General features: G+C 33.0%; 1 protein-coding gene across 15 annotated transcripts in view; it reads left to right on the forward strand.

Moving 5' to 3' along the window:
- The window catches only part of LOC111002933 (MAP/microtubule affinity-regulating kinase 3), a 129,970-nt gene extending 118,581 nt beyond the window's left edge, over window positions 1–11,389 (forward strand). For 11 of the 15 annotated variants that reach the window (XM_045629378.1, XM_045629384.1, XM_045629381.1 and 8 more), the window contains 7 exons: window positions 1,867–1,994; window positions 2,938–3,049; window positions 7,213–7,284; window positions 8,751–8,810; window positions 10,299–10,404; window positions 10,953–11,112; window positions 11,198–11,389. In XM_045629378.1, coding sequence (XP_045485334.1) covers window positions 1,867–1,994; window positions 2,938–3,049; window positions 7,213–7,284; window positions 8,751–8,810; window positions 10,299–10,404; window positions 10,953–11,112; window positions 11,198–11,256 — 697 coding nt within the window. In that variant the 3' untranslated portion in view covers window positions 11,257–11,389. Of the gene's footprint in view, window positions 1–1,866; window positions 1,995–2,937; window positions 3,050–4,333; window positions 7,091–7,212; window positions 7,285–8,750; window positions 8,811–10,298; window positions 10,405–10,952; window positions 11,113–11,197 lie in introns of those variants that run through there. The other 4 variants (XM_022273227.2, XM_022273228.2, XM_045629380.1 and 1 more) reach the window with 4 other exon arrangements.
- Window positions 11,390–13,075: the final 1,686 nt, after the last annotated feature.

Consider the following 13,075-nt stretch of genomic DNA (forward strand, 5'->3'; position numbering starts at 1 on the left):
TTATTGACTAGATTATATACGAGTAGTCCTTTTATATTATATTTCCCACAATATTAGTTGAATGTACCATTTGTTATAAACCCTATAATATGTTTTGTCTTCATTAAATTTTTAATTGTATTTCATACTTCTAAATCGTACATTCAGCTTATATTCGGGTAAAAACTTATTTTTAGAGTGGCGAATTAATGCACGCGATTTTTAGTTTGTTTGTAATGAGGTTTTTTTATAGTTTTAATGTAAATCTCAATTGTTCGACTATGAATATTGTAACAATGGAAGTGAGTGATGCCTTTTATCATCGAGACCTTATGAAACTTGCACGGAATAAATAAAATCAATTAATGAATTATAATATAATAGAATAATTTTATGCTCTTAAAAACATAATAGGTATTATTTATATTACTTCAAGTAAACTATATTTTTAATTACAAGTTATGTATATTCAATAAGCCAAAAGGGGCATAGTACAAAAAAAAGTTGGAATACAAAAGTTCTACCTTCAAATAAATAATTCCGTGCATGTTGAATAAAATATCGTAGATTACTTGCTTTTCTAAGCACTTTTGTAAGGGCACTATGCTTTTTTTGATTTTGTCAAATGTGTTAAACACAAATACGCTTCGTTTTTTTTATACACAGATTTTTGTAACCTTGTTTCGCTGTAGTTAATATTATATTTTGTAGTTGTTAGTTTACAATTTTAAGCGGTGATGGATTTTTTTATAGTGTATGCAATGTTTTAAGTTCAATAAGATCTTGTCATAGATTAGTCTGTATTCCGTTTTAAGCAGGAATTTTACTTTTGATTTTTAATTACGTTGTATTTTTCTGTATATATCGCAGCCAACTTAATTAGCCGTTCAATTAACAGCCTAGCCGTTTAACTAGCGGCCTGAAAAATATTCAGCCAGTTGATCAAACAGCTAGGCAAATGATGTTGACTGTTAATTTCAAATTAATTGCAATTTCTGCCACTCTGAAACTCGAAATGAAACTCTTCAAACTATCAATATGGCGCCCGAAAACCACAACTTTGATGGTGTTTTTCAAAGTTTCATGAAAAACAACAAGTACAATGGAAGTGTAGTGACATCAGGAATGTGAATAAACTCAGTTAAAAAAATTTGAAATACTTTATGTAATACGTTTTATCTTTTTTATTTCTGCCAAATAATAATCGTACGAATGGCCTGAGCTACGGCTGAATATCTTTCAGGCCGTTAGTTAAACGGCGCCGTTTAGTTAAATGGCTAGGCTGTTAATTAAACGGCTAAGTTGGCTGCGACATATATATAATAGAGAAGCTGACTTGCAATGTTCATTTTATAAATATTAATTATTTTTATATAACGAGAGGTGGAATGTATAAAAAAATAATTATTGAAAAGTTTTACTAATTTTATTTTAGTGTTTTAACAAATTTTTAATGTTTGGTGTGGCATGTGTAGTTTAGATGTAATTGGTCCGATTCTAGTATCTTAGCAACGAATGAACTGCATACAATTTGTTCTGAAAAAAATCTACTATGTTGTGATATGATTATTGATTACTCTTAAATTGTTATTGCAGTTCTATCGAAGTTAATATTGTGAACCTTTTGTTATATTTAAAATTGTATCACTCTACGACTAAACTCGCAGTTATTTTTACATTATACAAACAGTTTTCAGTACACTGTAAAACTAAACTTTTTTTTAAAATATTTATTCTATTATTTTCTATATACATATACACATACAAAAAGATATGATTTACCTTATATACGTAATTTTTAAGTGTTATTTATTTTATAATACAATCATATAATAAAAATACAATTATTATAAGTTAAGAGGTTTAAATATATAACGTATATTTCAGTATAAATTCAACGATGACGACTACAGTGGGAGCAACCGGCGGTGCGGCGAATGCAAGCGCGCGGCGAGATTTTCCTAACCCAATGGTTTTTCCTAGGAATGTGCCCTCAAGATCCACATTTCATTCGGGTGAGTAACGATTAAATATAGATTAGATATACACAGCGATTTTTTAATATATCCAAAAGTTATATAATACTTAAAGAGTGAATACATAAGTGATGAGATCACCCTTGTAAGGTAAAAAAAAATATTTATTTATTTACACTTCCAAATATTATGGGTACACTACACATATTATGGGTAACCATAATATACATATAAAAAAAAAACAAAAAATACACTAATATGGAACAATAAAAAAAATCTACACATGGTTAAGTAAAAAAAGTGCATAATTAATTAACAAAAAGAAACTCAAAATAACATAACTTAAATTAAAATCTACAGAAAGCATAATATAAATAATAATATCTATAAACAGACATGTAAAATCTCTGCCAAAGGTCAAATGAGTCACAATTCATATATTAGTAGTAGCTAATTACTTGGCAGAAGAAAATATATTATTATTAGTCTTATTATATATATACTATTAGTCTTATTAGTTAAGGGGGGAGAAGGGGGTTTATCTTTGATTTTCTTATTTGGTGATTACGTCAACAGTATTTTTTTTACACATATCACCCACACATTGTCTATGCTTGAAAACGGAAATGCATCAACGAGGATTCCTACAAATGAATACGTTTATTTACTATTATTTTACTCTTACTTTTGGCAAAAAATGGGGGGTGGATAAATTGTAGTAAATCTGCTTACGTAATTCTTGAACGGTCCTCTTTGTGTTAGTAAAGTTCGATTTAAATGAAAGAGATTGTTATAGAATACTTCTTCTTCTTTAAGTGCCTTCTCTCATCCTGCGGCAGATGTAGCAACTCTTCCGCATTTGCAATACCCGTCCACTGCCTTACGTTTCGAAGCCATGACGTATAGAATTCTTACCACCAATTAAAGGCAAAAATATAACTGTCAATTTCTCAACGAATAATTTAATTTATAATCGTTCCAGGTCAAACCCGATCTCGCGGTGGGAGCGCGGGAGGCGCTTATGGCGACGGAGGTTCCCCTCACCAGGCCCGACCTTCCTTCTTCTCGAAACTCTCCTCCAGATTCTCGAAACGGTAAGTCATTATATCATGCTTTATGTCACATTAACACTATCACATGTACATGTCTTTCAGTCACTTCTATCAGGCACTATAAATTAATAACAATTATCTAAAATTAACGTTCAACAATACTTGTTAATATATGATTCATTGAATTTACTTCCACTAAATTATATTTAAATATATATTTTTATCTACTAAATTTGATACTTACACTTCAAGAATATTGCTACTGGCAACACTAGCGTGATTAAAAAACACTTTTTGTATGCAATTTTCAATCTTTAATTTCTTCTGAAAGTTTCATCACAATTTTCACAATCGCTTCAGCTTAAATGGAGTGGCTTTTGTTTTTATTTCTTGGTTAAAAAAAAAAAATTGTAAATATGAAATAAAGGCCACTCTGTTTATAATAAATAGCCCCTTTCATTGCCTTGCATCAATGTTAGCAAGCTTTCGCACTATCACTGTATCACACGAACAAAGTAAATTGTTCCTTATGTATTTAAGCCAGTTGGGCATGTACTTTATGATTTGTTTTATAAAGGGTTGTGGAAAGAGACTTATAGTTGAGCTTCTTTGACTTTATTCAAAGAAGCTCGCTTTTCCTTATGTAAATAACGACACGGAACGTAACACTTGTATGTCACCGTCACAAAGATTAACCATACGTTTTTTGTCTCTGCCATCCGTCATTTGTGTTTTCTTTTTATTTTAATGTTTTATTCGAATTGTCTCCCTCTAAATATTCCGAGCTCCGTTTTTGTTCTGTTTTTATTTGGTCTCGCGTCACTAGGGGATGCACGATGCTAATTTTCTCCCTTACGTGCGCACGTTTGCGTACGACACTTGCAGACACCATCTTAGCCATGGCGACCCGAGTAGCGGTTAGCGAAGCATGCTGTATTTCCGTATTACCCGTTCGAAATGCTGTTTTCTATTTATTTTGCGATTGGCTAAGGCATACTTAGAGCGATGCCTCGCTTTGATTGTTGTAGTGTAGTAAGACCCGTTCGACAGGAGGTGTACGGATTGTCGTGTCATTCTCGTCTCGTGCATCCCCGTTCGCGACGACCGATCCTAACCGTACGCTTCTAGCGATGACGTCGACACCTTAGTTTTCCACAACCCTTTAACGGTACCGCGGTTCTCGAGGGAGTTAGTATTGTGCATCTTTGCGGCGCGAGATTTTTGACGTTTAATTGACAAGTGAGTGAATGAAACGGGCCGGAGTGCGAGGAGGGCGGCGATTGGATTTGATTCGGTCCTTTCGCTCACCCGTTCCGTTCTACGCAGGTTGAATCAGAACCCGTGATGCGCGACCGACGAACGGCGAGTGAAGATTACACATAGAGGAAATATGTGCGAAATTGTTATTTTTAGTTTATAATAGTTAACTGTCGTTCAGCGTATTTTAACGTCGGTATTTGAAGACGCGACTCGGAGCTTCGTCTCTCGTGTTATGTCTACGAATACTGCTCTTTTACTCATTTCGTTATAGGACTAGAAACGTACCCTTTATTGAAACAATAAACGGAAAATGTTTCGTGTTTTTATACAATGCGTGAGATTCACTATTTGTTACTACGGTGTTTTTTTTTTCACTTTCGCACTTCATCAGGCAGCATTTAATTTTTAATTATAAGCAAGGCTCGATAGGTGTCAATGTTGTTGAGGTATAAAGTATACTGTGTACTTGTAAAAAGACAAGAGAAGTAGAAGTTTCTTTTGTGTACGAATTGGCACCAATCCTAATAAGTGATTGTTAATTTGAAGTGCAGTAAAGTGAGATTGAAAAGATACGCTGAACGAAAATATTATTGAAATCTTAAAAGTGTTAACATTTTTTTTTTATATTTAGATGTAAGTCCACGTATGATTAACCCGTGAGAGAGTTGCGTTTATCATTTTTATTTGTCGCGACAACATTTCTGCCTATATTTTATATTATTAGAAAATTCTTCTGTAACAGCAATAAAACAATATGTCATTTGGGACTGTTCAAGTAGTACGTAAGTAGATTTACTGTTATTTATGGGGTATAAATAACTGTAATTTATACCCCCCCTTGTTTTATCAGAAACAAATAAGCTCTCAAAAATAATGGTACATCAACGTATTCAGTATTGAAGCATACACAATGTATGTGAAAGTAAATGATTACTGTTGACATCAGAAATAACAACCCCCCCCCCCCCAAACCCCCTCCCTCCCTATAGTGCTTACGTAAAACTTGAACGGCCCCATTATGATTTTAATGATATATTATGTAGCGGAAAACTAGTCCCGTCGCGTTTCGCATTTCGTCGTAGCTCTTAAGAGATTCGATTTTTAAATAACGAATTTTGAACATTCCAGGGTTATGTTAAGGTTGACAATAGAAGCACAAATCATTTCTACCCTTTTGGGTAACACTTGACTGACTTGTGTAATTGACATCTCATTAATATCATTGTTATGACTTTCCGATATTAGTTTAAATTCAGCAATTGGCCGTTGGGTTTTCTATAAAAATTACTTTGTTACGTAATAGATTATGAATATTATAGCTAAACGTTTTGAGTGAGATAGTATGTAGTTGTAAGTTAAGACTCGGCCCGTTATTGGTACAAATACTCATTAGGTGTTACCTTAATGATATCCGCATACGTATCTCCTTATTAGAATGGGCCAATGAATCATTTCATTAAAATTATCATTAAACCAAAATGGAACGTTTTGTAATGATTTAAGGGAAAGTGTTTTGACAATATCATTAGTACGTTTATATATTGGGGAGCTTGGTTTATCAGTAAATTATTTTTTTATTCACAAATCAAAAATTAAGACGATGTCGTATTTTTACTAATCAAAATATCACTAGAGAATTTTTAAAGACATTATTTACTAGGATAAAATTAATAATAGATTCCTTAAAGAGATTTGAGTGTTGTACATACATGTACGGGAATCGTATTTTTTTTGTATTATCTATGTTAAGATCATTCGTGTATATATTCATAGAAATACTTAATTTAAATTAAGAACAAAATAGCGTGTGTTTTTTTCTTTCTTCATATAAACTGTGGTTGCAGTATAATTTTAATTTGTGATACATGAAACGAGAAATGCATAAACATCAGTAGCTAAGTTTTATCAATAATATATATTTTTTTGTTAAACAAAATTTATTTTATCCGTCCGCTATTATGGTATTATAATTATCCAATTGGCGTCACAGTTTCCGATTTAATGCATTTAATTTCGTATACAGTGCTCATTCTGATATGTTGTTTGATTTATATGGAACGAAAATGGTTTCGTTATGTCAAATAACGGTTTTGACATTTGGGAATCACAAACAAACAATTAATATACAGTTTTTTAATATACAGAATACGAGTCGTAACTGCTACGAGTCGTTTCGTAGCGATTACCTGGTATTTTAACTGGGCGTTAATCAGTTTTGTTTAAAGTCACTCATTGTTCCATAAGCTAAATTTGACATTACGAACGACTAGTTAAAACAGTGTAATAAGACTGTTTTAGTTTTCGTCTAGAGTTTATCAGAATCAGCACTGATGTCTAAATGATACGTGTTAATCATATTTGTTAAATAAGTTTACACTTAATGAGAGAGTTTTCTACGTTTTCCTGTCATATAGCAGGGTTAATCAGCGATTTCCACGAAAACAGTTGATTGGGTTTTAATATAAAGTCATTTATTTTATTATTTGATTTGGTTTACAAAAAAATATGAATTTATATTGAAATCACGTGAAAGTTTTTGCAAGCTGTTAATACCTGGAATATAGATTATACAATATTATGTGGCTGCTACTTTTGTCTTGATTAGTCTATGGGTAATTCAGAGACAGCGCGAACTGTGACATGTGTCAAAATTTTAACGCTGTCACATTTTCCGTTTTGTCTCCAGTTTGAATCTTCACCCTTCAACTTGGACTTTAATTTTAACAATTTTGAATTTAAGTGTGACTGTGAATTCAATGTTTTGTTAAGCAATATAATATGAGTGAATGTTCTGAATAATCAGGTTTTTTTTACAATATAAAATGTGTTTTATTTTACGTATATCCTTATCTTCATACATTTGCTGAAGGAAAAGGTGGCCTTGATGACGGGTTATTCCAAAACCTTTTAATTTTTTAATATTAAATAAGTTATATAATCACCAGTCTGTCGGTGTTGGGCGAATCAACTGGGCGCCAGAAACCACGAATTTTTTCCTCTCTGGATATACAGCGGAGGTATACGCGAGTCGTGTTTTGTTTTTATTTCTAACAGTTTTGTCTAACCCTGTATGGGGCATTTGTGGCGAACACAGTGGACCTGATTTTTAAATATTTTTTTGGCAGCCCTAATATTAATAAATGCATCAATTCAATAACATGTTAATACGTAGAACGTTTGCAAGCGATTTATGTTAGGAGTAGTTTTAACTACAGGCCACAAGTGAACCATATTGAATTGCATCTTGATAAATTAAATCCATAATTTGATAGTTTTCTAGTCGATTTCAGATTTTAAATCTTTATATGTATTTAAGGTTTATATCAATTCGTATGTTATTTAGTTTTATTACTGTAACATATGTGACCATTCAAGTGATACAATTGCAATTTTGTTGTTATTAAATTATCTTTTAATGATTAATTTAATTTTTTTTAATTCTAATTGTTATATCCATATCTTATAGTATTTATATTTAACAGTTTACGAACATCGGCTAGAAGACAAATCAAATATATATTTTCTTCTTTTGAGTGCGTTTTTTTTCGGGTTAAAAGATGAGTGTTTTTTTTGCATGCATTTTAATAATTTAACAATTTTACATTTATTTAAATTTCGTATAAATTTTGACCATTCATTCAAGACGTTTTTGTTTTTTTCTTTAATTTGTAACATTTAAATATATAACTAAATACCGTTCTCAACTACTAAATATTTTAAAGTTACCTACCCGATTTTATTAAAGTTTTAACTAAAAAAGCCGAAATCACTTAAATTACTATATACGCTGAATATAGTGTTTATTCAACAAACCTTCTAAACTAAATGTCTTTAGGATTGCATTTCTGCTAAAATAAAAATTTATAGCTATTTATATTACATTTTTGCTTATCGGCTCGTGATGTTTAAGGGTCGTTCAAGTATTATATAAGCACTATAGGCTTTCTTTGATTTTCTTATTTGGTGATTACGTCAACAGTAATTACCTATATACTTGTCTATGTTTGAAAATGAAATTCATTTTCGAGGATTCCTACAAATAATACGTTTATGTACTGTTATTTTTGAGAGCTTTGCTTACTTTTGCTGACGAGGGTTTGGGGGGGGGGGGGATTGCAGTAAATCTGCGTACGTAATACTTGAACGGCTCCTAACTTCAGAGACGAGGCAGGCGCGTACCATGACTCCATCTGAGTCATACTTTGCACTAAATCTCGACTCTTGCATCTTTAGAAGTTGAGTCGCTGTTACGCGAGGATATATGAAGCTATGAGCTCACAGCACTGATTCAATTGAACTATATTACGAGGTATTAAAGTGTATTTTAACTGTGAGTTCATAGCGGGTAAGTATGGCATGTTGTGACCGCTTGACTGCAAATCATTTTTCATAGACATTGAGCTTTCGTTTAAGCTTGATATAAAGTTGCATTATCGCTCGTCGCTCGCCCCCTTGTGTTAGTTTTATGTTTTTCTGTTTTTAGGCCCATGGATGGTACCACCCCGAAGCATGCGGTAGGCGCTAGCCCACAAAACGTGCTTGGGTAATTAACCATGTTATTTATTGTCCCCCACAAAGTACTCGACGATTTTGGAGCATTATTCTCGCCCGTTAACTTGTAATGTGACGTCGCAAGTTTTTGTACGTTAAAACCGTACATGTAGCGACGTCGACGTTCTATAATATTTATTGGATGTAATAACAAAAACATAGAATATTTCGTCTATTTGCTCTAAGCATTATATAAATATTGGGATGGAAAATATTGCTATAAAACCGTTAATTCTCATGAAAGTATTTGTGGGGGCGTTTTATTTTCAAAATTTTAAATTCCAATGTTTCTTTAGATGTTGTGTTTTTGGTTTATAATTGGCTTATGATCATTTCTTAGGTAATTGGTAAGTCAAACAATGTTGCCAACTTTTTATTGAGTTTTAAATTTGGATATAATCTGTTATTGTCTTTAGCTAGAATAGAGTATGCACTGTATTCTTAGGTATTGTACTAGGCTTTGTAATCGAGCTACAAATTTAAATAGTTTAATAAAAAAGTTAATGTAATTTTAATCCGCAGTCAGATTGTCCCAGCTGTGTTTTTCCATAATAAAGGTTAAAAACTAAACTATATACTAAAAATGTTATATTTAATGTTTTATTAAAACCTGTAGGTACATCCTAAGGTAATAAAGAAGGGAGGGAATCACTTTAAATAATGAAAGTTATTTTTATGTACTTTTATGGACTTGTCACTAACAAGTAGCACGACCCGTCACAAAACATGTTCTAGTGGATTTGGACTGTTCAAAAGCCTTAAAACGAGAACGTTATAAGGCATTAATATCAAGCGCCATTTTGAAATTAAGCATTAGGTAGCCCGTTTACAACCGCCTATATGTTAGAACTTAAAGAACAAATGTGTCGCTTAATTATTGGTCCATACTCATGTACTCTTAATAATTATAATAGACTTTATTTGTCAAATTCCTTTTTTGTTAATAGCGCCATCTAGTTTCCGGACTGTGTAACTTGACACATTGTCGTCGTACGTAAATGTTGGCTAATATTATATAGTTACAGAGAACGAGACAGGGTGGACCAATCACAATCAAGCGACGCCATTGTTTTTGCTTGATGATTTTCGGCCATATATTTGGCGTAAAGAATGTGCATAATATTGCTTAAGCATTCATTCCATATAGCAATTCATATTAACGAAAACTAATTTTGTTTGAATTTGATTTTTATGAGGTTTTTCGTTATTAAAATTAATTATTGTAAAATATCTGTTAGAATATTAAATTATAATTAATACTCTGTAAATGCCGTGTTTCTAATAACAAAGAGATACTGTAATATACAAAACCTAGTGGTAATATTCCGGTAGGCTCACCTCTTCTTACGATAACTTTTTTACTTTCAAGGGATATCTAAATTATAAAGTCATTTTAAACTATTGGAGCTCACAGCCAATTTCAGCCCACAATTGAGAATTGTGGTATTTGTATTTGACATAAACTTAAATATATTTACAGACAAGGTACGGAAGAACAAGTGAAACCCCGTGTTCTGAGATTCACTTGGAGTATGAAGACGACGTCATCGAGAGATCCACATGAGATTATGTCGGAAATACGAAAGGTAATGTACCAATCGAAGTGGAATCCTTTGGAAAATGCTAGCTGCTTTTCATCTCTATTTGAATCTTCTTAGGCACTAGGAGCTGGTTAAAGTTATTGTAAATCTATTCCCGTTAATAACGATCTTATACAAATTGTTAAATGGTATCATCATGTGCATAGGGTTAGGAACTATACTGTTTCAAACAGTATTATACTGTTTTCACTTAATTATTCTCTTTGCTGTTGAATAAAAAAATATACAAAATACTGTTTTCAGTATCAAAATGCAAACACATTTGATCATCTTGAGAAAATTGTAGATAATCTAAATTGGTTTATACTTAATATTGGTATGGGTGATTTATATTAGGAATTAAATTTCAAAGTAATTTCTGACATAAGATAAAGATTTTCTTGAAATGAAAACTGGCCAAAATTGGAGCCTTTTATAAGTAAACATTTCAGGAAAATTTAAAAACATAATTAAAATTGTCACATAGATATCATTTCCCATATTTTAAAGTACGTTGCTTCTGTGACGTATTTAATATATTTATAATTTTTCAGGTTCTAGACGCGAATAATTGCGATTACGAACAAAGGGAGCGTTTTCTGCTTTTGTGCGTACACGGAGACCCGAACGCCGATTCTTTGGTTCAGTGGGAGATTGAAGTTTGCAAACTGCCTCGATTGTCCCTGAATGGGGTCCGGTTTAAGAGGATATCCGGTTAGTGAATCTTTCATTCGTGACATACAGGTTAGAAGATTTAGATTATGTGGTAATTATTTATGTTTATCATTTCTTCTTTCAGGCACTAGCATCGGCTTCAAGAACATTGCCTCAAAGATCGCGAACGAGCTCAAACTGTGACTGCCCGGTCACGGCCGGCGGAGACGGAGGCGTTTCGCCCCGGAGCCCCCGCCCCGCGCCGACAGCTTGCGCCTCTCCGCCGAGGACATGGTGCTCGTCGCCAATGCGGGGCTTCGCACCAGCTCGGGTACTCTCGCCCACTACCTTACCACCTGCCCTTCTAAGAGCGACTACTTCAAGCCGATACGCGAGTGTGATATACGACACGCGGCCAGCACCCACGCGCTGAGACGCGTCCGTACTCCCTCGCCGCCGGAGCCGGAGTGCGACTGCCTCCCGACCGAGCCGATTCCGCCGCCGGAGCTGTTCGATTTTTGAATTTTCAAATTTGTTTTTTTTTAATCCTTTGTATGAGATTTGGTTTTGTGGTCTGTGTGATGTGTTAGTTTGTTGTTTATGATTATAAATATGGTCGCCTGTACCTATGTCTTTTTTAAGATTATGATAATTTTGAAACGAGCCTGATTGCAATGTACACTGGATTACTTTTTGTACGAAGATTGATACGACACAACGCACGCACTATGAAACCAAAGTTATTTTAATCTCATACTTGGGCTGGTTATGTGCATTAGTAGGTAATGCAAATATTTTGCGCAGTACGTTCTTTAAAAATTGTTTTCTTTCCTCGTGTTTCGATGGCGTTCGACTTTTAAGCTCACAACACAGGAAACAACATGAGTTGAACAAAAATCAAATTCGAAATTGTGTTATAAAAATTTCGAACGCCCAAAAATCTTTCAATTATTGTTACAGTTATGTTATTATTTCGAATTTTAGCAATAATATTGTTATACACTTGAGTGAAGCGATGCAAACTGTCAATGTCACATAGAGAAGCATAGCTATAGTACTCTATGTTTAATTAATCTATGGTAAATATAATCATCGACAAAGTGTAATCTAGGTGATAATTCCTTTTTTACTTTCAAATGTACATATTCAACGCGTGATATTTCATCTTTACATAATTGCGTTTTTAAAGGTTTTCATGAATTCAATCCTAATATTAATGATGGCGTGATTTGCGATGTGCCAAGATGGACTTTCAAAGGCCGGTGTCTTTTTAACTCGATTTTATGATTTTATCTAGTTAATTTATACGCTCTCATATACAACGCCGTTGTAGAATACCATGATCGTGAAAACGTGATTATTTTATGTAGATAAGTGACGAGCTGTGATGTCTCGGACGCCATTTTAGTTCAGATGTTGCGTGATGTTTAAACTAAATTTGCGTTTTGATATTCGCCGTTCGAACCGTTGTTTGTGCTATCGCTTAATTATTAATTTACTTATATTAATAATGTAATAATGTACAAAGTGGGTTCGCGCTCAAGATACAATTTATAGCTTAGTGTTAATTTTTTCCAATGTATTGAGAATATACAAAAATGAAATGCAAATGGCTGTCGGATGAAATTAGGTTAATGTTATAATACACTTTTGCTACTGAATTTATGTATCGCTTGAGATGTACTCCTTTTTGACGTCACTTTAGAATATTTTAATACTATTTTATTTATGAAGTACATTTATCGACCCTTATTTACGTTCTTTTTGATTTTACTATACTGAACTTTTACTTTTTCTGATGTGACGCCAAAACAAAGAACGAATTCATTCGTAAATGACAGTCATCATGTTTTCTGCGTCTATGCTTCAAATATTGCTCAGTCTATGGCCAATGTCATTTACGTTCGAATTTTAAATAGGTAAATCGCAATTGGTTGGCGCCTCGTTCCTTTTTTGGAGGGAAATTGACAGCTGTAAATATCTATTGAATTTGACAAAAGATATAGCTGTCAATTTCATAAAA

The sequence above is a fragment of the Pieris rapae genome, chromosome 9 (genome assembly GCF_905147795.1).
Source record: "Pieris rapae chromosome 9, ilPieRapa1.1, whole genome shotgun sequence".
In the NCBI taxonomy this organism is placed as follows: Eukaryota; Metazoa; Arthropoda; class Insecta; order Lepidoptera; family Pieridae; genus Pieris; species Pieris rapae.